The 25,404-nt window shown below is 44.3% G+C and overlaps 1 protein-coding gene across 1 annotated transcript in view; it reads left to right on the forward strand.

Annotated features, from left to right (window-relative positions):
* Positions 1-25,404, forward strand: part of HEPACAM2 (HEPACAM family member 2) — a 121,247-nt gene that overhangs the window by 18,004 nt on the left and 77,839 nt on the right. The window contains exon 2 of the mRNA XM_044293993.1: positions 20,700-21,056. Within this exon, the coding sequence (XP_044149928.1) occupies positions 20,700-21,056 (357 nt within the window). The remainder of the gene's footprint in view (positions 1-20,699; positions 21,057-25,404) is intronic.

Genomic DNA, 25,404 nt, shown 5'->3' on the forward strand with positions numbered 1-25,404 from the left:
TGTACATAGGAGCAGTATTATAGTAGTTATATTCTTGTACATAGGAGCAGTATTATAGTAGTTATATCCTTGTACATAGGAGCAGTATTATAGCAGTTATATTCTTGTACATAGGAGCAGTATTATAGTAGTTATATTCTTGTACATAGGAGCAGTATTATAGTAGTTATATTCTTGTACATAGGAGCAGTATTATAGTAGTTATATTCTTGTACATAGGAGCAGTATTATAGTAGTTATATTCTTGTACATAGGAGCAGTATTATAGTAGTTATATTCTAGTACATAGGAGCAGTATTATAGTAGTTATATTCTTGTACATAGGAGCAGTATTATAGTACTTATATTCTTGTACATAGGAGCAGTATTATAGTAGTTATATTCTTGTGCATAGGAGCAGTATTATAGTAGTTATATTCTTATACATAGGAGCAGTATTATAGTACTTATATTCTTGTACATAGGAGCAGTATTATAGTACTTATATTCTTGTACACAGAGGAGCAGGTAAATCTCTCAGTGGGCCCCTGAGCCATGGTGATCTCTAAGCCCCCCACTCTTTGTGCAAGTATATGGCACAGACATCAACTGCACATAGATGTGTAGCATTATATATGCAAAAATATAAACGCAACACTTTTGGTTTTGCTCCCATTTTGCATGAGCTGAACTCAAAGATCTGAAACATTTTCTACATACACAAAAGACCCATTACTCTCTAATATTGTTCACAAATCTGTCGAAATCTGTGTTAGTGAGCACTTCTCCTTTGCCGAGATAATCCATCCCATCTCACAGGTGTGGCATATCAAGGTGCTGATTAGACAGCATGAATATTGCACAGGTGTGCCTTAGACTGCCCACAACAAAAGGCCACTCTGAAATGTGCACAGTTTTGCCTTACTGGGGGGGTCATAAAACCAGTCAGTATCTGGTGTGGCCACCATTTGCCTCACGCAGTGCAGCACATCTCTGTCGCATAGAGTTGATCAGGTTGTTGATTGTGGCCTGTGGAATGATGGTCCACTCCTCTTCAATAACTGTGTGAAGTTGCAGAATATTGGCAGGAACTGGAACACGCTGTCGTATACGCCTATCCAGAGCATCCCAAACATGCTCAATGGGTGACATGTCCGGTGAGTATGCTGGCCATGCAAGAACTGGGATGTTTTCAGCTTCCAGGAATTGTGTACAGATCCTTGCAATATGGGGCCGTGCATTATCATGCTGCAACATGAGGTGATGGTCGTGGATGAATGACACAACAATGGGTCTCAGCATCTCATCACGGTATCTCTGTGCAATCAAAATGCAATTAATATAATGCACCTGTGTTCGTTGACCATAACATACGCCTGACCATACCATAACCCCACCACCACCATGGGCCACTCCATCCACAACGTTGACGTCAGCAAAGCGCTCACCCACACGACGCCACACATGCTGTCTGCCATCTGCCCTGAACAGTGAAAACCGGGACTCATCCGTGAACAGAACGCCTCTTCAACGTGCCAGACGCCATCGAATGTGAGCATTTCCCCACTCAAGTCGGTTACGACGACGAACTGCAGTCAGGTCCAGACCCCGATGAGGACGACGAGCATGCGGATGAGCTTCCCTGAGACGGTTTCTGACAGTTTGTGCAGAAATTATTTGGTTTTGCAAACCGATTGTTGCTGCAGCTGTCCGGGTGGCTGGTCTCAGACGATCATGGAGATGAACATGCTGGATGTGGAGGTCCTGGGCTGGTGTGGTTACATGTGGTCTGCGGTTGTGAGGCCGGTTGGATGTACTGCCAAATTCTCTGAAGCGCCTTTGGAGACGGCTTATGGTAGAGAAATAAACATTCATTGCACGGGCAACAGCTCTGGTAGAGATTCCTGTAGTCAGCATGCCAATTGCACGCTCCCTCAAACGTTGCGACATCTGTTGCATTGTGCTATGTGATCAAACGGCACATTTCAGAGTGGACTTTTATTGTGGGCAGTCTAAGGCACACCTGTGCAATATTCATGCTGTCTAATAAGCACCTTGATATGTCACACCTGTGAGGTGGGATGGATTATCTCGGCAAAGGAGAAGCGCTCACTAACACAGATTTAGACAGATTTTTAAACAATATTTGAGAGTAATGGGTCTTTTGTGTCTGTAAAAATGTTTCAGATTTTTGAGTTCAGCTCATGCAAAATGGGAGCAAAACCGAAAGTGTTGCGCTTATATTTTTGTTCGGTGTACATATATACATACACGCAGTATACTTCCATATGTACAATAGATTATTTAAGCCTATTATTATGGGTCACATCAGGTGGCTGAGATTTCTCCTTGGCCAGCCAGTCTCTTCTTTCCAGGAACTTGCCTTTATTTTAGTACTAAGAAATCTGTTACTATGCCTCTGTTATATCATTATATGTCATCATATAGGAAATTTCGCACGATGACGTGCCTTAAATCATAAGAGCCAATCCCTGCTGCCTTTGCAATAATTCGTTGCCTCTGTCGCTCAGCAGCCATGTTTATGTCATAAATCCCTCAAACTGTTCCTAAGTAAAACAGCAGATGAGCAGTAAGGGTGAAGTCACGTTCTGTGGACATACTTGTCTTCTTAATTAGTGAAGGCTAGAAAGCGCTAATTAGGAACATGTTGTCCTAATGACTCAATCCTCACTGGTTAAGTAATATGTTAATTCTCTCATGGAAAGTTGTTGGAAAGCTCAAAGTTTATCACCAGTTTCCTCATATTTAAAGGGACCGTTCACTTTTTTTTTTAACAATCACTTGCTGTTAGAAGAGTATGTCCAGAATAAGCAAATCCCCAGGTGTTCTTTTGTTAGGACCTGAAATGATCATCTATGGGTAAAGCCTACAGCAGGCATGTCCAAACTGCCGCCCACCAGCGGTTGCAAAACTACAACTCCCAGCATGCCCTGATAGCTGTAAGCTATCCAGACATGCTGGGAGTTGTAGTTTTGCAACCGCTGGAGGGCCGCAGTTTGGATATGCCTGGCCTACGGCAACAAGGTGACCATGCCAGGTGCTCCATAGTGAAAGATGCACTTTGCAGCTGCCCTCAGTTATGGACAATTCATAGAAGTCCTGAACATTGAGGGACTCCTGTCTATTAAGTCATAAACACCAGGGAGGGTACTGGTATATTACTATGCTCTGTGCAGGGCATTGTATAATATATAGCTGAAAGTATTATCACCTAATAATATGTGTTGAAGTATTATTCTGTAGGAAGTAATAGTCTTCTTCTAGAATGTTAGGGTCATTCAACTTAAAATCCCACCGAATACCCCCCACGGCATTTACAACGAAAAAGTTCACCTTTATGTGAGCATCTTGACTTTACTGCGTGCCATAGATACTGCAGTGGTCATGGGCACGTGGAAAAACAGAGACATACTGGAAAAGACAGTGGACTGGAAACCTCTAGGGCAGGGGTATGCAACCTCCGGCACTCCAGCTGTTGCAAAACTACAACTCCCAGCATGCATACTTGCTCTTCTCTTCTCAGAACTCCCATAGAAATGAATGGAGCATGCTGGGAATTGTAGTTTCACAACAGCTGGAGTGGCGGAGGTTGCTGATCCCCGCTCTAGGATGATGGACTAAAAAGACTGCAACATCAGACTACACACAGATTTGTAGTTTACAAGGTATAGACATATAGGTCTGCATATGAGCTGCATACACAAATCAATAGGTTATTTTGTCAAGACTAGTTGCTTTCTGGTCATTCTGGGAGTTGTAGTTTTGCAACAGCTGGAGGGCCGCAGGTTTGGCATCCCTGACATAGCCTTATCGTTCTCTATCGCTGGCTCTATTCCAGTGCCTCCCTGTTGTCCATGGACTAGAACCTAAGGGAAACTGATTATAGCAGCAGAGATCGGCTAATATGTAAGGCAATGGGTGTGGACCCGCGGTGCCACTGAACAGATTTGACTTGGGGCTACTCCTAAGGGTGTCATCTAAGTGACCCCCCTGTTATTGACCCTTTCACCCCATACAGGGATCTGGTCTCCACTGCAGGGGAACCACCAGGCTGCTACCTCTTGCAGTTGTTTCTGTTCAGTGACAGCTGACTCAGGTGGGTCAAGAAACACTGGTACCTGGCATTGGCGTAACTAGAAATGACTGGGCCCCACAGCAAATTCTTGAACGCCTCCCCCCGTGCAACTTCTTTGCAACCCCCGACTCCTGTGGCTAGTCAAAATCACTCTCTCAGACGAGGCCTGGTAACTGCTCAGTACGTTTCCCACATTGTCACTGTATATAATGTCATTGAATAATACTGTTAAGGGGCCCCTGACAATAAAATCTTTCAGTCCTCCTCCTGGGTGGGCCCCTTCTGAGTTCGGGCCCCCAAGCAGCCTTGCTTCCTCTATAGCTACGCTCCTGCCTGGCACCAAAGCAGGCTAGCAAAATCGTAGTCAGTGGAAAGGCGGGGTTCGTTCAAACCAGTATACGGGTCAAAGTTGGGATGGGCAGCAGAGGGTCAGTACGATAAACAGGCGGGGGTCAGGGCAGGTGGAACAGGTACATTATGGTAAACAGGCATCAGTCAGGCAGGTCAGACAACAACATGAAGGTCAGATAACAACAACATAGCAGGCTAGGGAATCTAGGCACAGGGAAAGTTGCCCTATATACCCTTGAAGGTCTAGTCATAGGCTTGGGCAGAGAGGACTGGGGGGCAGAAGAAGGAGGCTGCAGACCTAGCATAACGTGGATAGGCTGAACACTATAGTGCAGCGGTCGTGCCCACTAGACGAGGAAGGGGCAGAGAGAAGCCGGCGGGCATGGACTGATGGAATACCGAGCATAATATTATTCATTTATATGCATCGAGCTGGGAATGTGATCTAAAGTGGGTGGGGGAGGGAGGGGGGGTGTCTCAAATATTTTTCTGAACACTGTAATTAGCCTGTGACAAACAATATAGTCGGCATCTGTCCAGTTTTACTTAAGTTTAACAAGAACATATAGATTTCGGGTTTAGCTTCACTTTAAAGGGGATGTGTCACCCCGATTATGGACCATTATCTACAGTAGTACATGCCTAGTTCTGCAGATAAGAAGTCCAGATCACTTACTTTTTATTTTCCTACTGCCCCCCATTCCCCTGCTGTCAGCACGCAAAGATGCACTGAAATACACAGTCTGGACTGCTGTGCTGTTCTAACATAATGGAGAGGACTCCTGAGCGCATGCGCAGCAGTCCTGACAATGTATTTCAGCGCAGCTCTGGACGTCGACAGCGGACAAACAGAGGGCAGTAGGAAAATACAAAAATAGTGATTTGGACTCCATATTGACAGTGCTACTCATGTATTACTGACAGATAATAGTCCAAAATCAGGGTGACAGGCTAGCCACAGAAAATATTCTATGTTTTTTCAAACCAGCACCTGGATCTGAATTCTGTTGTAATTGCATGTAATTAAAAATTGAGTACAGACAGTGAGCTATTCAATAAAATGTATCTGTATAGCGCCGCCTGCTGCTTGTTCTTTTCCTTATTTCTCCGTCCACCACACTGAGATGGTTGCACACGCTCAGTTTAAATCTTCAACTGACACCAGCCATGTGTTCTGGTAGAAGCTGTGGCAGTTACAGGGGGAGAGTTGCAACAGAAAGTACACGCCCCCTGAGCTGATACCCTGAAATAAATGTAGCAGAGCAATGAATGGGGAGATCTCTGGACCCATGTGAGGTACAGGGCTGGTTCTAGCTTTGTTAGAAAGAGATTGTCATGTACAATATGATGCCTGACTTTTTACATCAATCATGGCATAACCCTTTTAAGTCAAATCCATTTTCCAAAAATGTGTATGTGCTGTATTTTTCACTCCACTTAATAAAATTTGTAAAAAATATTTTTAGAACACGCTTAACACGCTTAGAAAAAAAAATTGTAATCTACGACGTTTCATATTTACACACATAAGTGATCCCTCCAGGAGACGTTTTTGTGTTTGCAGAAGCCAAGAGCAACCTCCTGCTCCTGGCAGCGGCGTAGTAAACCCATGCCCAGGTGATGACAGAGAGATTACTATGAAGCAGAACGGAATATTATTGCAGTTTCTACTGAGCGGACCACCCCGTCTCTTTTAGGCTGCCTGTACATAGTTCGCCATGACCGCAATACCGCTAAATCTGTATGGCCTTTACGGCAATTAGCTCGTAATCCGCATGCAGTTATTGTGGTGTGACTGCCTGTTAATGGGCACCCTTAGGGCACAATCGGTTCCACCAGGACATACGTTGCTGGCAGAGGTGTCTGGCAGTGGCAAATTCTCCCCTCCGCATTGAAAACACATGCATCCTTGGCTGAACTGAGCGAACAAGTGTATGGGAGAGTCAGAAAGTATATCTGTTGCCTGAACGAGCTTTCGACATGCTAAAGTGAAGCTCAGTCAAAGACGTTCTCTTAAAGGAGATATGACCAAACTGAGAGTCTGATCGCTGGGGGTCTCACTGCTGGGACCCGCACCAGTCATTACACTGGGGGCCCTATGTGCCCCATTTAGAAGGAGCAGCGGTTGACTATTAACAGTCTAGTGGACTGATGAAGATAACCGAGGCTATCTCCGTCAGTCCAGACTTTGACTGGAGTGGGGCCATGCATGCTCAACCACCACTCCTCCATTGTGGGACCCCTCCAGTGATCTGACACTTATCACCTACCCCGTGGATAGGTGATAAGTGTCGATCTTTGGGCAACCACTTCAAAATAATAAAAACATGGATGGGCAGGGGCGGATTGGCCATAGACCCTACAGGAAATTTTCCCGGTGGGTCGATGCCCAGGGAGCCACTCAAGCCCTCGTGATGGCAGCAGGCCAGGTACATAATGATCAGATGCTCAACGGCCACAGGTAACCTCCTGAACTCAACTGTATTACTGTCCTGATGACAGTGATACAGTTGAATACTGTGGTTGGGGTGGCAGAATTTTGTGCTGCACTGTGATATTTGGTTCTGCTGGGGCGGTATTCTGTTCTGCATTACAGTATTGCAGGCCCTGCCTGCTTCTCTTATCCTGCTTACTTGCTTTGTCCCATCTTCTGTCAATTTGGACCCACCTACAACATGGGGCCACTTTAATTTTTTTTTCCAGGGTCACTAAGTTCCCAATCTGCCCTTGTGGATGGGAACCATTGTTCTCGTGCAAAATCATAGGTGTTCTTAAAACAAGTCAGGCTGAAAAATAAAGACTCTAGATGCCTTTGTATCATTTTTTTATCAAATTGCATGTATTTGTTATTAAAATGTATATTTTTCTAATTGGGTTTAATAACAAATTTTGCTTCTGCAGCTGGCATGTATATACGTTACACAGCAAGCTGCAGAATACCATTCTCTGCTGAACGTCAAACTTTGAGCAGAGAGGTACTGGAGATTGAGCCGTCAGAGAGCCCGTCTGACGGATTTGTTGATGAATGGCATATTGTAGCTACTGTACAGATCAGCAGTACTAGAAGCCAGAATAGCACTGGTCTCAGGGGCGGATTGGCCAAAGACCTTACAGGGAAATTTCCCGGTGGGCCGATGCCCCAGGGGGCCACCCAGGTCCTCTTCTTTGCTGCTGACCGGGTACATAATGAGCTCTCAACAATAATTAACACTGTGAGAATCAGGTACTCATGTACCCGGCCAGTGACCACACATGCCCTCCTGAATTCGTCTGCTGTGGCCCGCACCTCACCTCCTAAGCCCCCTACTCCATAGACAACTGGAGGAGGAGGACAGAAGATGGTAGCTATTGATGGCCACCACACAGAGACAGCTTTTGGAGCAGTATATTGTGCTACACTGTGTTATTTGGTTCTGCTGGAATGTTATTTTGCACTATGGTATTGTTGACCCCGCTACTTGTTTTGCCCTGCCTTCTGTTAATTTGGACCCGCCGACAAAATGGGGCTACTTTTATATTTTTTTTCTAGGGCCACTTTCAGTTCCCAGTCCGCCCCTGACTGGTCTCATACTTTTTGGTTAGCTGTATTCAGGGCCGGTGCAAGGATTTTTGCCAACACAAGCGAAGCTACAATTTTGCGCCCCCAACCCCCCCCCCCCCCCCGCAGCTCACCTGGCCCTGGTCCCGTCTGCAGCAGCTGGCATCTCCTCTGTGTGGTCCTGGTATCTTCGCTCTGCTTTGGACAATTGCTGGTTTGAGGACCGTATTTTTCGCCCTATAAGATGCACTGGCACCTCCCCAGGTATTAGAGGAGGATAATAAGAAAAAAATATTTTCCATTACACCTCAGGTCAGACCAGCAGTCAGACCCCCAATGTTAATCAGACCTCAGCTCACAGCCCCAATCAAACCCTCAATGTTAATCATACCTCAGATTAGACCCCCAATGCCTCAGATCAGCACCCCATGCCAGCCATTAGCCCCCATCCTTTAGCCCCCCCATGTCAGCCATCATGCTCCCTTTGTCAGCCATCCTGCTCCCTTTGTCAGCCATCATGCTCCCATTGTCAGCCATCATGCCCCCATGTCAAACATCATGCCTCCATGTCAGCCATCAGCCCCCCATGTCACATTTCTCCCCCTCCTTTTTACATCACCCCCTCATTTTTACATCACCCCCATGACCCCCTATTGTGTCACATTTCTTCCCCTGCCCCCCCCATGGCACATCTTCCCCCCCATGTCACATTTCTCCCCCTCCATGTCACATCACCCCCTTCTTTTTTACATCACCCCCATGACCCCCTATTGTGTCACATTTCTCCCCCCCTGGCACATTTCTCCCCCTCCATGTCACATCACCCCCTCCTTTTTACATCACCCCCATGACCCCCTATTGTGTCACATTTCTCCCCCCCCCCCGGCACATTTCTCCCCCTCCATGGCACTGGCACAGACTACAGACAATTCCACCCCCCTATTAATGTTGTGTAAATAAGTTACAGTAATAAACATTATGCGCTCTGCGTGCTCTCATCATCACCTACTAGTCGGCAGTCCGGCTGTGTGTGAGTCACAGCATGAGTCACCAGCTCCCTACAGTCCCAGCTGCTGCTGCCCGCCGCGGCGCCCCGCCAGTCTGACCCCGTGGCCGTGTTGTACGCACGCGGGCTGGGGCGGGCGCCCGGATGCGCTGCGGCGCAAGAACTACTCGGAGTACTCGCAAGTGATTTATTTAAAAAAAAAAGTTAATTTTTCCGCCCACCCCTTCTCTGCGCCAGGTGCGCCCTAAGGCAGCCCTTGGTCTGCCTTATGGTAGCGCTGGGCCTGCCCTCAGGACAGTGATTGCCAGGTTTGGACTTATATAAAACACCCTGCCAATCATCACCTAGGCCTAGGGGACTGTAAGTACAGTTACTTGGAGCTGTGTGGGGTCCTTGCCAGGCAGGCTCCCGCAAAGCCGGATAAATTCATTTAAGTACGTCACATGTTATTGCAGTTTTCTGGCTGTGATCATCACTATTCTATATGAGCGTACCAATTTATAGAGAAGTGTGCAAGCTGTAATTGTACCCTTCAGGAAGCTATGTTTGTTTAATAAACTGGAAGAAGATCGCTATCCAGCTGTCAGACAGGGAAGTGTTCTGCATTACTCAGCCCCTGACCTGAACACTTCCTTTTTTCGTGTATTTACTTTAATTTGCACCCGCCTAGATAATGCTGGCAGTGTCAGTCCAGAATTTGACTGCTGCTGTAAATGTTATGAGGCTACCTCATGAGAAGACACTTAAAGGGAACCTGCCACCAGTTTTATGGTGTCCTAACTAAGGGCAACATAAATAAATGACTGATTCTCTTAGCAAAATGCTGGGTCACTTTCTTTAATTGACCCAGTCAATCTGCTAACATCTTGTATTGAAAATCTCCAGCTGATAATGATGAGTCATGAATATTCATGAGCTCCTGACTCTCCCCGCCCACCTGCTGCTGATTGACAGTTATTTTCCATATGAATCAGCAGCAGGTGGGCAGGGGAGTGGCTATAGCTGTTAATTAAATAAACGCTGGACTCACTGACATCACGCTGGACTCAAATAAGCTCATTAGCATGCGGCATGTGGCTTCTTTGTGTGTATATTGTGAGGTAACCATCTGTCACACCAGTAAGTGAATACATCTAAGGCACTTTTTAGTAGTTAATGATTGTATATAATTAGTTAGATTATAATCAAATATCCACATCACAGGTTCCCTTTAAGTTCACAACCTTCAGAGATACCTGATTTCATATGCAGTGCATTACCTAATCATCTCCCAAAATCACCACTGAATTACTACCCAACAATGGATAAACTCTACCTGGTTCACTTACCTCTTACAGAAGCAGATGTACATCTGCTGTGCCACAGAACAGATTTGACTTTGGGCTACTCCTAAAAATGTTGCCCGGCGCCATCCTGGTTTAAATCTTTTAATACAGGGATCTAGACTCTACTACAGGGGACGCACCAGGCCACTACATCTCAGAGTAGTCTCTGTTCAGTTGACTCCTGTCCCACTGGGGTCAAGAGCACTGGTGCAGGACATTGAGGGATCAGGGATAACTGTAGTCAGGAACAGGGCGTGGTCAGGGAATACAAAGGTCAGGACAGGCAGTACAGGTTCAAATCCAGGAATCAGGCAAAAGTCAGGACAGACAGCAGAGGGTAAAATCCAGTAGTCAGGCAGAACTCGAACATGAGTAGTTAGTATAACAATGTCCCCTTGAAGAGCCTGAGGGAGTGCACGCTCGTTCCCTATGTGCACACAGAAGCACTTCAGGCAGGAAGCTGAACTCAACTTGTGGGGAGTAGATGGAGCAGAGCTACTGCAGTGGCTGTGCCCGTCGGCATCTCTCTGCTCCTTCCTGGCAGGCACGACCATCAGAGTAGGGCTGTCCCATGCACTCCACCCAGGCTGAGGCTTGTTCCTTGCTGGTAGTGTATCTCTGTGCTCATGGGGAATGCATGAGCGCTTTCTCCGGCTTTTAAAGGGTCAGCAAGTGCACCTTAAATGGGTTTGACCATCTCAGACTTTGATGACATATCTCTAGGATATGCCATCAATATCAGATAGGTGCGGGTCCCTCCTCTAGGACCTGATGCTATCTTCAGAAAGGGCCCCTGAAGTGAATGAGAGTACATTGCACATGCACAACATGCTCTCCATTCACTGCTTTGGGAGTGTGCTTGGCTATTTTTGGAAGTCCCATAGTGGGGAATGGAGACTGCACCACAAAGTCCCACAGTGGTGAACAGTGTGCTTGCCCGTTGTGCTTTCTTTCACTTCAGGGGGCCTGTCCCGGAGATAGGAGTGGGTTCCAGGGGACCAGCACCTATCTGACATTGATTGCATATCCTAGTGATATGAGTGGATAGAGCTGCACTACTCTGCTGGCCGTGCCTCCTGGGAAGGAGCAGAGAGACCCCAACCGGCACGGACCCCCAGAGTTACACCTCTAGTGCCATTTAAAAGCGCTACTCTTTTTTGTTGTCTTTATAATGGCTATTATTCTAAGAACATAGGTCATTCTATATGTCTGCCCTATAAACAAGCACGCTGTAAAACAGGATGTCTCAGATAGACACCTTTCCATGCCTATGGACATCATATGAACCCTTCACCACTCTTCAAATTATAAGATTCACTTTTCTGTACTTGACCTCTTGTTATACATGCATCCAAGGTTTCTCTCGTGCTGTACCCATCCTTGGCCACTTTCTTCTTCATACCACCAGACATTAACCAAGAAGCTAAGCCTTTAAGTCAGTGGTCTCCAAAGTGTGGTCTACAACTCTGAACCTTCTTTGACTGGCCCATCCATAGATGATATGATAATCTCTGGGCCCCACATGTTCCTGACCCTCGAGAACTAGTCTTAAGTTGAGTTGAGCATTATGGTCTATCATGACATCAGTCCCTAGTTCTTCCATGATTCCCTAGTTCTTCCAAGGGTTCATGGGTTTCAGTCTAGCTGCCATCGTTTCATTTCTTACCATGGTCTCACGCTGACATTTAAGAACTTTAGACCTGGAAGTAGATGCCTTCTGCAAACAAGTGTCACAGGTATAAATTGTAAATGACATTTGGTAGAAGATAAATGATGGCGTCAACGTGGAAATTCCCTTTAATAAAATGTAGATTTTTAGGAACTGAAGAGGAACTACCATAAATGATTCAGACTGGTGAAAGTTTATTGCCATCATAAAATGAGCTATTTGTATATTGGTCACGTGCAAGCTCATTAGAAACCTTGAGCAGGAAGGTCATGTATCCAGGGCCCATTACCCATGTCATATCGAAACCTTGAATCATCGATGCAATGCTTGCTGGAATTGGGGAGCATTAGAATACATCAGTTTGGAGGCACGCAATTTGATGATACAGATATAGCAAACATTAACCTGACATTTAACATCTTAAATACACAATTGCACCAAACTGATACTTAACACAGCAAATCCCATCGACAAAGTCAGGTTTGCTGCAGCTCTGTATTTTACACTTTAAATGGCAAGTTAACCTTTGCTACGTCTGTATGTCTGGTACAATACTTTAGGTATGAATATACCATAGGCGCTGCTTAGTTTGGAGCTTTAATAGGTTATTCTCTCCTAGAAGGGCTCCATAATACGGCATCCTCTGAAGGTTTATGGGTGCCATACTGAGACCCCATAGAGTTGTAATACATCCATGTGCATGAGCCTAAGGCTTACTGTCAGGGCATGCTGAGAGTTGTAGTTTGAAGCTTGAAGACCAACCCAGCAATATTTCCCTCTTCATTTTTACAGGTTCATGTTCTGAGCCCCCCGAAATGAAGGGAACAGCAGTCCAGGCATGCAACCTCTCCACTCCGTTCATCTCTACAGGAGTCCTGTTTTCGTCTGTCTCTGAAACTTCCATAGAGATGAATGGAGCGGCAATGCGCATGCTTGACCTGCCACTCCATTCCGTTTTGGAGGCTCCAAGGGAAACATGTTCTTGTGATCGGTGGGAGTCCCAGCATTAGTGATCTAATAGTGATCCCTTTTACGTTGCTTTTTATTTGGCATTGATAGTGAGTTGCATGATGTTTTCTTCTCCATTCCCATCCAAAGCAGCGGTCAGACCAGAAATGCAGTGCATTGTGGGATCTCAGATGACTGCTGTACAAGTTAGAACTGAATTGACTTGATAGTCTAGGGGGGATTATTTTTTTTTAAATTTGTATTTGCACTTTGGATGTGAATAGAGAAAAAAAAACATACGGTATATAATACAAAACCAGTACAAAAATAAATAAGGCATAAAAACTTCTACATAAAATGCTATACTGGCCAATCAAATATCCCCTTGCAGTGAAGAATACTATAAATGACTGTAAGCGTTTATCTAATTGGCTGCTATGGGCATAGGCAAACATACAGGGAACCCTGCTGAGTGTTTTAGAGAAAATATTCTCTAGCTTAAGATGGGGCCCATGAGAATGTATATGACCCATCTTCGGCCAGCAATGGAGTGACAACGCTTCTGTCTTCTCGTTCAGTGGTCAGTGGGGGTCTCCACAACCAGACCCCCCCATCAGAACTTTTGAGTTGTCAATATGAGATGCCAAAAATTAAATAACACATTTCCGTAATAAAATATTTCTGCCACCACTAGGAGGAGCTCTCTACATACTGATTTAGTAATCAGTTCAAATGGCGCTGTCTAAATATGCATGCAGTGAGCTCCCCCTAGTGGTGGCAGCTGGCAGACAGAATTATATCATCTCACTATATGGCTGTTTGAAAGGAAATGGGGAAGTCCTGAATCGGAAATGTGTAGCTCTGGTTCCTGATTAAATAAATTAGCTATAGTTTTCTGTTCTAGACCCCCACCATTAATTACTTGACTGTACTAAACCATATAATAAACTATATAAATTATATTATTATACAATAATAGTACAGTAGTAAACCGCCCAAGACCTCCAGGGATATTAGATATTACCCCATCCTGCATGGATGATGGAAATTATATATATATATATATATATATATATATATGAAAAATAAATAACTGGCAGCACCACCGACCAAAATAAAATAAAGTAAAACGGGTGCAATATCCGGATATGGCAACTGGTGCTTACCCACTAATACAAAGATAGAAAAACGGACTGCACTCCCAAGGATCTTCAGTGAAAAAAAGGTTTATTCACCCATAGGTGGCACAAGCGACGTTTCGGCTCTCACATGAGCCTTTCTCAAGAAAGGCTCATGTGAGAGCCGAAACGTCGCTTGTGCCACCTATGGGTGAATAAACCTTTTTTTCACTGAAGATCCTTGGGAGTGCAGTCCGTTTTTCTATCTTTATATATATATATATATATATATTATTTAGTACAATGTTAAATATTAACCCCCTTTTCACCATTGACCACGGGAGATACTAGGATCTCTATTGCTTGTCTACTCTACACCCCCAGGCATATTATCACTAGCCCCTAAACCACCCTGACAATGCGTGATGTAATATGGCAACGGGGGAAGGATCGAAATTTGCTCGCTCTGTCGTGGTCACCAACACACATGTGGAAACCCCCCCCATAAAGACCGGGCCTATTTTCATTTTTGTATTTTTTATTTTTCCTCCCCACGTTCCAATAGCCATAACATTTTTATTTTTCCATTCACATAGGGCTTATTTTTTGCGGGACAAAATGCATTTTTTAATGCCATCTTTTAATTTAATTTAATTGGAAAGCGATAAACAATTCTTTGTGGGGGAAAAGAAAAAAAAGAAAAAATTCTTCCAAGGTTTTGACATCACGACGTTCACTGTCCCCTAAAAAGGACATGAATATAGTTTTTATTTTGTTTAATTACTTAAAAAAAAATAACTTTGCAAATTCTTTGCATTGCCATTTTCTGATCACCATTTTTTGGGGGGAAAAGATTACTAAAAATGGTGTTCCTTTTTTTTTTTTTTACCTTTTTTCTGTTATGCCGCTCGCCGCACAGAAATTTTTTACAAATATTTTAATAGTTCAGACATTTTTGGACATGACGATACATATGTTTTTTTGTTTTTATATGTTAAATTGGGAAAGGGGAGTGTTTTAAACATAAATTTTTTTATTTTATTATTTGTTAGCCCTCTTAGGGGGCTTAAACCTGGGATCTTTTGATCCCTTGTCCTATTCACCCTGATAGACATCTGTTAGGGTGAATAGGATTCTTACACTGTTCCTGCTGAGCTATGTCTCATGCACAGCACAGCAGGAGACTTGCCATGACAGGCCTGGAAGGCTTCAGAAGCATCGAGACTGCCATGGTAACCAATCGGAGCCCCATGATTTCATTTCAGGGGCTCTGATTGGAAGGCAGAGGGAGCCACATTCCTCTGCCTAACTTGATAAATGCTGTGATCAGCTTTGGACATGGGTTCGGCACGGTTGCCATTCCCCGTCATTGTGGCCAGGTGCCTGCTGTTTGATAAAGGAGTCATCTGCCGCATATGGAGTGGGCTCACCATAGCGGCCCGCTGCATACAAATGTGGGCGCATAATTCCGTACATCTACGTCATTATGCGTTAAGGGGTTAATATAGATACGCCATTGTTACGCTGTATTAATATTAAATACACCTCTTTAGATTTCCTGTGATATTTTCACATAATTGCAGCTCGTTCTCTCTATATATTTACAAACCGGATTCCAAAAAGTTGGGACACTAAACAAATTGTGAATAAAAACTGAATGCAATGATGTGGAGATGGCAAATGTCAATATTTTATTTGTAATAGAACGTAGATGACAGATCAAACGTTTAATCCGAGTAAATGTATCATTTTAAAGGAAAAATACGTTGATTCAAATTTTCACGGTGTCAACAAATCCCCAAAAAGTTGGGACAAGTAGCAATAAGAGGCTGGAAAAAGTAAATTTGAGCATAACGAAGAGCTGGAAGACCAATTAACACTAATTAGGTCAATTGGCAACATGATTGGGTATAAAAAGAGCTTCTCAGAGTGGCAGTGTCTCTCAGAAGCCAAGATGGGTAGAGGATCACCAATTCCCACAATGTTGCGCAGAAAGATAGTGGAGCAATATCAGAAAGGTGTTACCCAGCGAAAAATTGCAAAGACTTTGCATCTATCATCATCAACTGTGCATAACATCATCCGAAGATTCAGAGAATCTGGAACAATCTCTGTGCGTAAGGGTCAAGGCCGTAAAACCATACTGGATGCCCGTGATCTCCGGGCCCTTAAACGACACTGCACCACAAACAGGAATGCTACTGTAAAGGAAATCACAGAATGGGCTCAGGAATACTTCCAGAAACCATTGTCAGTGAACACAATCCACCGTGCCATCCGCCGTTGCCAGCTGAAACTCTACAGTGCAAAGAAGAAGCCATTTCTAAGCAAGATCCACAAGCTCAGGCGTTTTCACTGGGCCAGGGATCATTTAAAATGGAGTGTGGCAAAATGGAAGACTGTTCTGTGGTCAGACGAGTCACGATTCGAAGTTCTTTTTGGAAATCTGGGACGCCATGTCATCCGGACCAAAGAGGACAAGGACAACCCAAGTTGTTATCAACGCTCAGTTCAGAAGCCTGCATCTCTGATGGTATGGGGTTGCATGAGTGCGTGTGGCATGGGCAGCTTGCATGTCTGGAAAGGCACCATCAATGCAGAAAAATATATTCAGGTTCTAGAACAACATATGCTCCCATCCAGACGTCATCTCTTTCAGGGAAGACCCTGCATTTTTCAACAAGATAATGCCAGACCACATTCTGCATCAATCACAACATCATGGCTGCGTAGGAGAAGGATCCGGGTACTGAAATGGCCAGTCTGCAGTCCAGATCTTTCACCTATAGAGAACATTTGGCGCATCATAAAGAGGAAGGTGCAACAAAGAAGGCCCAAGACGATTGAACAGTTAGAGGCCTGTATTAGACAAGAATGGGAGAGCATTCCTATTTCTAAACTTGAGAAACTGGTCTCCTCGGTCCCCAGACGTCTGTTGAGTGTTGTAAGAAGAAGGGGAGATGCCACACAGTGGTGAAAATGGCCTTGTCCCAACTTTTTGGGGATTTGTTGACACCATGAAATTCTGATTCAACATATTTTTCCCTTAAAATGGTACATTTTCTCAGTTTAAACTTTTGTTCCGTGATTTATGTTCTATTCTGAATAAAATATTAGAAGTTGGCACCTCCACATCATTGCATTCAGTTTTATTCACGATTTGTATAGTGTCCCAACTTTTTGGAATCCGGTTTGTAATTGATAACCTCTGTCATATTAATCGGCTCTTCTCTCCGGAGCCCACGTGTACTCAGAACATTTATTTATAGGATAAGAACCTGAGTGCGCAGCATTTTTTTCCTATGCAAGAAAATAACTTTACTTAAAGCCTATGTTATTCCAGAAGAGCAATCTGTGCAAAAAACCTGTCAGACTATGATCTAATAGCACTATATTTAGAGAGGACAAAAAAAGCAGGAGATAATTCCATTCACCATTTAGTAGCCGAAGAACATTGCAATAAGGCGGAAAAATCTAGAAAAAAAAACCATGTAGAATAACTGGAATCAGGGATCTCTAAATGTATAAAACAGTGTGAGACATTGGATAGATAACTGACTGTCATGATTAATTCCTCCCATTGGCTTAACATTCAGTGAGTACATTCTGTTGGAAGCATAAGGCCGGTGCATATTAGGCGCGGATTCTCGTGCAGAAAGTCAGCTTAAGTAGATGAGATTTTCAAAATCTACACGGTGCAGAAGGTTTTCATGCAGAAATTGACCTGCGGTGCAGATTTTGGAATCCACAGAATGTCCATGGTTTGTGCAGATTTCACAATTTTTTGGGGCACGGTTTTCAGCACGGATTCAGCACCGAAAACCGCTCTGACTCAGCCTCCCATTGTTTTCAGTTGCAGTTCATGCGGCTGAGGATTTTCCCAGTGCCGTTTTCCAGACCATTCCAACGTTCGAAGAATGTCCATTCTTTGTGCACTGACATAGTCAAAAGCCGTCATGTCAACGTACCCTTACTATCTAAAGGGTGAGATCCGGGGCACGTACACAGCAGTGAGGATTCAGCAGATTTTCTTTGATTTTCAGATGGATTTCATTGCATTCCCACCCTAACATCCACATTGCAGATTTTAGAGCTGATTTCTATGCCGATTTGTCCCAGGTCTCACCTTTTGCATTGCAGAGAATGGAATCTGCGCTGAAAATCTGCACAAACAATTGACATGCTGCGGATATCAAAATCCACACCACAGGTCAATTTCCGCGAGGAACCCACACCACAGGTCAATTTCTGCGAGGAACCCACACCGCAGGTCAATTTCCGCGAGGAACCCACCCCGCAGGTCAATTTCCGTGAGGAACCCACACCACAGGTCAATTTCCGTGAGAAAGTTTCCGTACCGTGTACATGAGATTTTGCAAATCTCATCTGCTTAGCTGGTACTGTATGGCACAAAAAGCCACTTAAAAATCAGTGCGTAAAAGCACCATCTGCACGTGTCCTTAGGGTACGGCTGTACTTGGCAAGCATGGTTTGGACCTTCTAAAGTGGAATTTCATGCAGAAATTTTAAGCATGTACAGTGGCGGCACAGTGGATGAGATTTTAAAAAAAATAAGTCATCCATGCGCTGGAAATAAAATTTACGCATGTAACTTGACCTGAGATGCAGATTTTAAATCTGAAGAATTCCAATTTATGCTGCAGATTTCGCCTTTGGCAATGCATGGGGTGAAATATGCAGCAAATCCACAACAAAATTTGCATGTGGATTGGCAATGGATTCTCAGCAGATTTTCTGCATCAAAATTGTCCAGTGTGAATGTACTCTAAGGGCTTATGGACCCATTCAGCACTTGCGCTAGGAGTATTTCTAGGAGTATTTCCTGACATTCCAACCCATAGACCCTTATGCGAATCATAAATCCTATAAGAGTGCAATAGCACTATGTAATGGTAAATGTGGTGTTTGGGAGAGGGTGGCATGTGAGTCCCGGTGGTCAGTGGTACATTCCACATCCACTGTCTTGCGATCAGTGATACAGTCTTGATTAGGCTTGTGGTCCATCTGTATCTATGATTAGTCTGGGGTGTAAAGCACCTACTATAATGGGAGTTTCCATCCCTTTGTATTAGGCCTCTTGCACATGTCCGTGAGGCTTTTTCAGTATTTTGCGGTCCGCAAAAACAGATCCGCAAAAAATACGGATGATGTCCGTGTGCATTCCGTTTTTTGCGGAACTGAACAGCTTGCCCCTGATAGAACAGTACTATCCTTGTCCATATGCGGTAAATAATAGGACATGTTCTATCTTTGAACGGAACGGAAATGCGGAAACGGAAGGCATATGGAGCACCTTCCGTTTTTTTTGCGGATCCATTGAAATGAATGGTTCCATATACGGTCGGTATACGGAACGCAAATAACGAAACGGAAATGGAAAAAAAAAGTGTTCGTGTGCAAGAGGCCTTATACTATTACCCTCATAACCCCTATGCTGTTATAGGAATAGCTGCCTGAGGTGACTTGGAATAACATCCGATGTGTCCGGGCCCGGGTGCTCCGTACCTGCACAGTTTGCATTTATAGCTTAAGATAAACAGGGAAATGCAATCAAGTCGCTTTAACAATACAGGTCTATGTCAATAGTGTCCTGCGTTCCGATTATTAGAGGATGCTGACTGCGCCCCGCCTAACCCTGTTTCATATGTATGCAAGACACGTATGAGAACCCCAAACAGCGGGTAGAGGAGGGTGCCTCGACATGCAGTGGCACCCTCCTCTGCATCATTATTCGTACTGTATTCCAGTCATGCGATATAGTCTCAATGGTCACCACATCACCAAGATTAAACCTACCAGAGAGTATGTCTGGTTTGTTAGGGTTGGTCCTGCTGGCAGGTGCTCTTTAAAGGGAATTTTGATTTAATACAGGGAGTTCCCTTTATCAATTACCAAGAGCAAAGGAAAGCTACAATAAGCATTTCTCAGTGTGGAGGACCTGGATTGCACAGATAGGGCAGTAATTCCAAAGGGCACCATGCAATGCTTTATTTCCCCTGTAGAGGCACTGCAGGGAAATTAAACATTTGTCACCTCCTGACGTGTTTTCCCCATTTACTTTGGTTTATGCAGCACTTTCTGTTTCTCTATCCAACCAAACCCATGATGCACTTCTTCCTTCTTTGCCATACCTCCAGCCCCTCCCCTAACAACACCCAACTAGTTTATAGCTCCTCCCACCCCGCTAGGTACATAGACACTCCCCTATCAGTGCCCCGCCCATGGACATAACAGGAAATAAGAAATGGACATGGTCATGTGACCACAGCTCAGAACGGGAGACAGCAGCGATAAAGGTAAAAGAAATACATTACAAAATTACAGCTGCCTTCATAAAGGATTATTTTGAAGGGAGTTGATGCAAACTAGAAGACCCCTTTAGGCTGGCAATACACATGAGGAAAATGTAAAGCAAACAAGATGGAACCCAGTATAAGTCAATTGGATGAGTATCTGCTGTAAGATGGATCTATCACAGCGTTATGGCTAGTGTGAACATAGCCATGCATTTATCTGGTTGACCCCTTTAAATCCTTCATTAATAAGTTGTGCAACTGCAAACTCAAAATTAATAATTAATGTGGGAGAAATTTTGATAATTTTTCCACATTGTTTTAACATTTCTCTCCTTTTTTCCCCCCCCTGAAGTATTTGGTACCTGCTCTACACTGAAGCTAATGGCGCCGTCCCCAATTATACATGGCATCGTGGGACATCCTCTAACCTTACCCATCCATTATGATGTCAACGCTTCTGCATCTGGGGTTCAGATTATATGGCTGCTTGAAAGACCGTCGGCCCCTCCTGCCTGCCTGCTGACTTCCTTCAATCACACGTTTATACCAGATCTGGAATTTCAGCACAAGTTTACAATGGATCCGCCAAATGCCTCCCTGCTGATAAATTCCCTGCATATGAGTGATGAGGGCAACTACACCGTCAAAGTCAACATACAAGGGGAGACCACCATGTCAGCAACGCAGAAGATTGAAGTCACTGTGCATGGTAAGTTCTCCCGTGCTCGCTTGTCTTATTATTATTGTGTATGGTATGATATGGTTACCTAAAATCTACCTTTAATATAAAAAACAATGCATTAAGTTTCAGTCTGCAATTTTCCTTCCTTTTTAGACCCCCTAATGTGTGCAGTTCATAACCTGCTCCTAGTTTTCCAACTTTTCTCACGCGGACATGTTCCTTTAAATACATGCTGGATCTGTGTGTCCAGGATACTGCTTTCCTCCCTATCTACAGCCTGTTTGAGCTGTCTTCCTTGGATCCTGTCCCCTCTCCACACTCTGATCTGCTAGGTACAACCTCCTCCCCCTCTCTGCTTCTATATCTAACACTAGGAGACGGCAGGGAAGAGCAGACACTAGAAACAGGAGCAGAGCTCTGATAGATTTATGTTAGACTCAGCAGCTAGGTGAAGGACTTACACACAGTCTGCGGAAGCAAAATGGTAGGAAATTTTGAACAAGGCAATTTAGAAAGTTGTTAAATTTTGCAGGTAGGAAGCAGATAAGCAATAAATAAAAAAACAGTGCAACGGTGTCCATAGCCTTCACTTTCAAACACTATGTAGTTCTTAGGTCGCTCTACTTTTATGCAAAATTTTATAGGTGACATCTACACATTACTTTCACTTCTTTCTTGGTGAACTGACTTGATCTACAGATCTTGAGTTGCATCATGTCTACCGTATTGTTTGCTTTATAAGACGCACCTGATGATAAGACGCACCTAGGTTTTTGAGGAGGAGAATAAGAAAAAAATATTTTGAACCAAAAGGTGTGCTTTTGGTAGGTTTTGAACTAATGGTGGTCTGTGGATGACGCACTGTTATGGGGGATCTGTGGATGACACACTGTTATGGGGAATCTGTGGATGATGCACTGTTATGGGGATCTGTGGATGACGCACTGTTATGGGGGATCTGTGGATGATGCACTGTTATGGGGATCTGTGGATGACGCACTGTTATGGGGAATCTGTGGATGATGCACTGTTATGGGGATCTGTGGATGACGCACTGTTATGGGGAATCTGTGGATGATGCACTGTTATGGGGATCTGTGGATGACGCACTGTTATGGGGGGAATCTGTGGATGACACACTGTTATGGGGGGAATCTGTGTATGACACACTGTTATGGGGGATCTGAGGATGACACTGAGGGGGGATCTGTGAATTACACTGAGGGGGGATCTGTGGATTACACTGAGGGGCGATCTGTGGATTACACTGAGGGGCGATCTGTGGATTACACTGATCGGGGATCTGTGGATTACACTGAGGGGGGATCTGTGGATTACACTGAGGGGGGATCTGTGGATTACACTGAGGGGGGGATCTGTGCATTACACTGAGGAGGGATCTGTGGATGACACTTATGGGGCTCTGTGGATGACACTTATGTCATCCACAGATCCCTATAAGTGTCATCTACAGATCCCCCATCAGATGCATCAGTGTGGAGGGAGGAGGCGGGGACACTCATGGCGGGGCCCGGTGCAGTGACTCTATTCTAATACACCGGGCCGCGCAACTGTTAAATACATTCAATCTGATCTTTATTTAATTGTATATGGTCTGATGGTACTTACTGTAGTACCGTAGGTATAGCATTAAGACGGCGCAGACCGGCATCTCCTTTGGTCATGCGCCGGCTGCCGCAGCTCCCTTCTCATGCGCCGCCTGCCCCAGCTCCCTCTGTCATGCGCCGCCTGCCTGTTCATTCATAAAGTGAGATAAGCAGGAAGGCGGCGCATGAGGAGGGAGCTGGGGCAGGCGGCGCATGACAGTGGGAGCTGGGGCAGGCGGCGCATGAGGAGGGAGCTGCGGCAGGCGACGCATGACCGAAGGAGATGCCGGTCTGCGCTGTCCTAATGCTATACCTACGGTACTACAGTAAGTACCGTCAGAGCATATACAATTAAATAAAGATCAGATTGAATGTATTTAACAGTTGCGGGGCCCGGTGTATTAGAGTAGAGTCACTGCAACGGGCCCCGCCTCCTCCCTCCACACTGATACTTCGCTGGCCGCGCTGTGCAGCATAGCGGTCAGCGAAGTATTCGCTTTATAAGACGCACGGCCATTTCCCCCCCACTTTTGGGGGAAAAAGTGCATCTTATAAAGCAAAAAATACTGTATATTTCAATTAGTGGTATGGGTTCCCGGTTTGGGGGGTGGGGCACCACTGAACTGCTTCTCCTGTTCCTGACATAGATTAAATGCATTTCAGCTGCCACAAGGGGGAGCTGAATTCAAAGAGTTTACAGCTTCCTCTGAAATCAATGGTGTTGTGGCAGACCAAGGGCCAGTCACGTGAGGATCAATGCCACGTGTTTAGGTGAATGACGTCGACGGAGGAAAATGACAGTGGTCAGCGCATAGTTCAGAACTCTGCCAGGGTCCCGAAAAGGGAGTGTCCTGGGCCCTTTATTTATACCCCATTCCAAGGGTGTAACCCCTTAAAGTATTGACATGATTGGTTTACAAATATTCCGGCAGTAACTTCTAATACTTCTAATTGGTCAGAACTGAATCCATCTATTGATTGGTTAATATTCTATATTCTACTAATGGGTTAATAGTTAAGACTATATTTTTTTTCTTTTGCAAGAAATGCATATTGGCTACTTAGCACGTACAAACCTTATCTTATCTCAACACACATAATGCTAACTTCTATAGTTTAGCTTATGTCATTGTCATCTTCTTATGGTGCACACAGAAATTAAACAAATAACATCTCTTTATAATATCCAGTTTTCAGGAAAGCTGGGTTTCCTTAACAATGGCATCTGTATACATTCCTGTGCACTGAGCTCCCTCTAGTGGTAGCTGCAGGCAGACAGCTTTATAATGTGCTGTGTGACGGGAAGCAGGAGATTTCTCAGTGTCTACTGAGAAATATATTAAAATAGGTCAGTTTTGCACCATAATATTGTGCCTGCGTCATCAATAATTTGCACTAAGTATATGAATTGAATTGATAAATGTGCTAAATATGTGTTGTTTTATAAAGTGGTAAAGGGAAGATACGACACTATGCGCCATAGGGCTTTAGAGTGTTACGCCACTTTTTGCACTACCTTGGGAGAGACGTGGATAGGGACATTAGACTAGGGGGTTATGGGCAAATTAGGAAACATATAGATACATATATGTAGGTGTTTTATTTGTATATTTTTGATATTAATGAATTAAGAAACAAAGATAAAAAAAAAACATTTCCAGTAATTCTTGTTTAGTCCTGCACATTGGCTTGGAGGAATTTTATCTCATTCCTCCATACAAAACAGCTTCACCTCTGCTATGTTAGTGGGTTTCCCCCCATGAACTGCTGTCTTCAGCCTCTTCCACAATATTTCTGTTGGACTTAGGTTCCGGACTATGACTTGGCCATTCCAAAAACTCTTCTTCTTTAACCATTATTTGAGTGCTTGCTTCAGATTTTCACACAAGTCCTAAGAGTAGATAAAAATAACCAAATCAAACATATGAGGCTTGGTCATTTATTTATTGAGAAAAATGATCCAATATCACATGTCTGTAAGTGGTAAAAGTATGTGAACCTTTAGGATTAGCAGATAATGTGAAGGTGAAAGTAGAGTCAGACGAGTGCAGCGATTGGCTATTTCCAGAACTCCCATAGAGATGAATGGAGCAGCAGTTCACATTAATTTCAGGGGACTCCAAGGACTACAAGGTCCCCGTTCTCGTAATAAGTGGGGTCCTAGAGATAGGACCCCCACTGATCTAATAGTTACTCCCTATCCCGTGGAGTCTTTATGTTACTTGCCCCAGGTTATATCCCGGTTTACTAGAACAATCCAACTGTTTGGAAAAGTTTTCTTAGACAAATTCTGTAATAGCTGATCTCCACAGTATATGGCCCCCTGTATTAATGACTCTGTCCACAGTGTACCCTTTCTTTTTGGTCTGATCAGACTAGTTTGCCCATTTTTCCTGGGTACTCACATGGATTGTGATCTCTGCTATGGCCTCCAGTACAGGGGCGGACACAGACAACAGAGGGCCCGTGTGCAAAAATTTACCTTCCCCCCCCCCCCAAATAAAAAATATCTTGTTAATATGGATCAATATGTTTACAATCTGTATATATATTTTTTCATACTAGGCCACGCCTCTAACTCCGCCCAAAGCATAACTATACACACCCATTACCCTTAATGCCCCCACATTATTATTTCCTCTTTGTACCAACACATAGTAGTAATGCCCTCACTGTGCCCCCTTAACAGTAATTATGCCCAGATGCCCCCTTCACAGCATTTATGCCCAGATATGTGACCCCGTCACAGCTGTTATGCCCAGATATGT

This window comes from Bufo gargarizans, chromosome 5, assembly GCF_014858855.1.
Source record: "Bufo gargarizans isolate SCDJY-AF-19 chromosome 5, ASM1485885v1, whole genome shotgun sequence".
Lineage (NCBI taxonomy): Eukaryota > Metazoa > Chordata > Amphibia > Anura > Bufonidae > Bufo > Bufo gargarizans.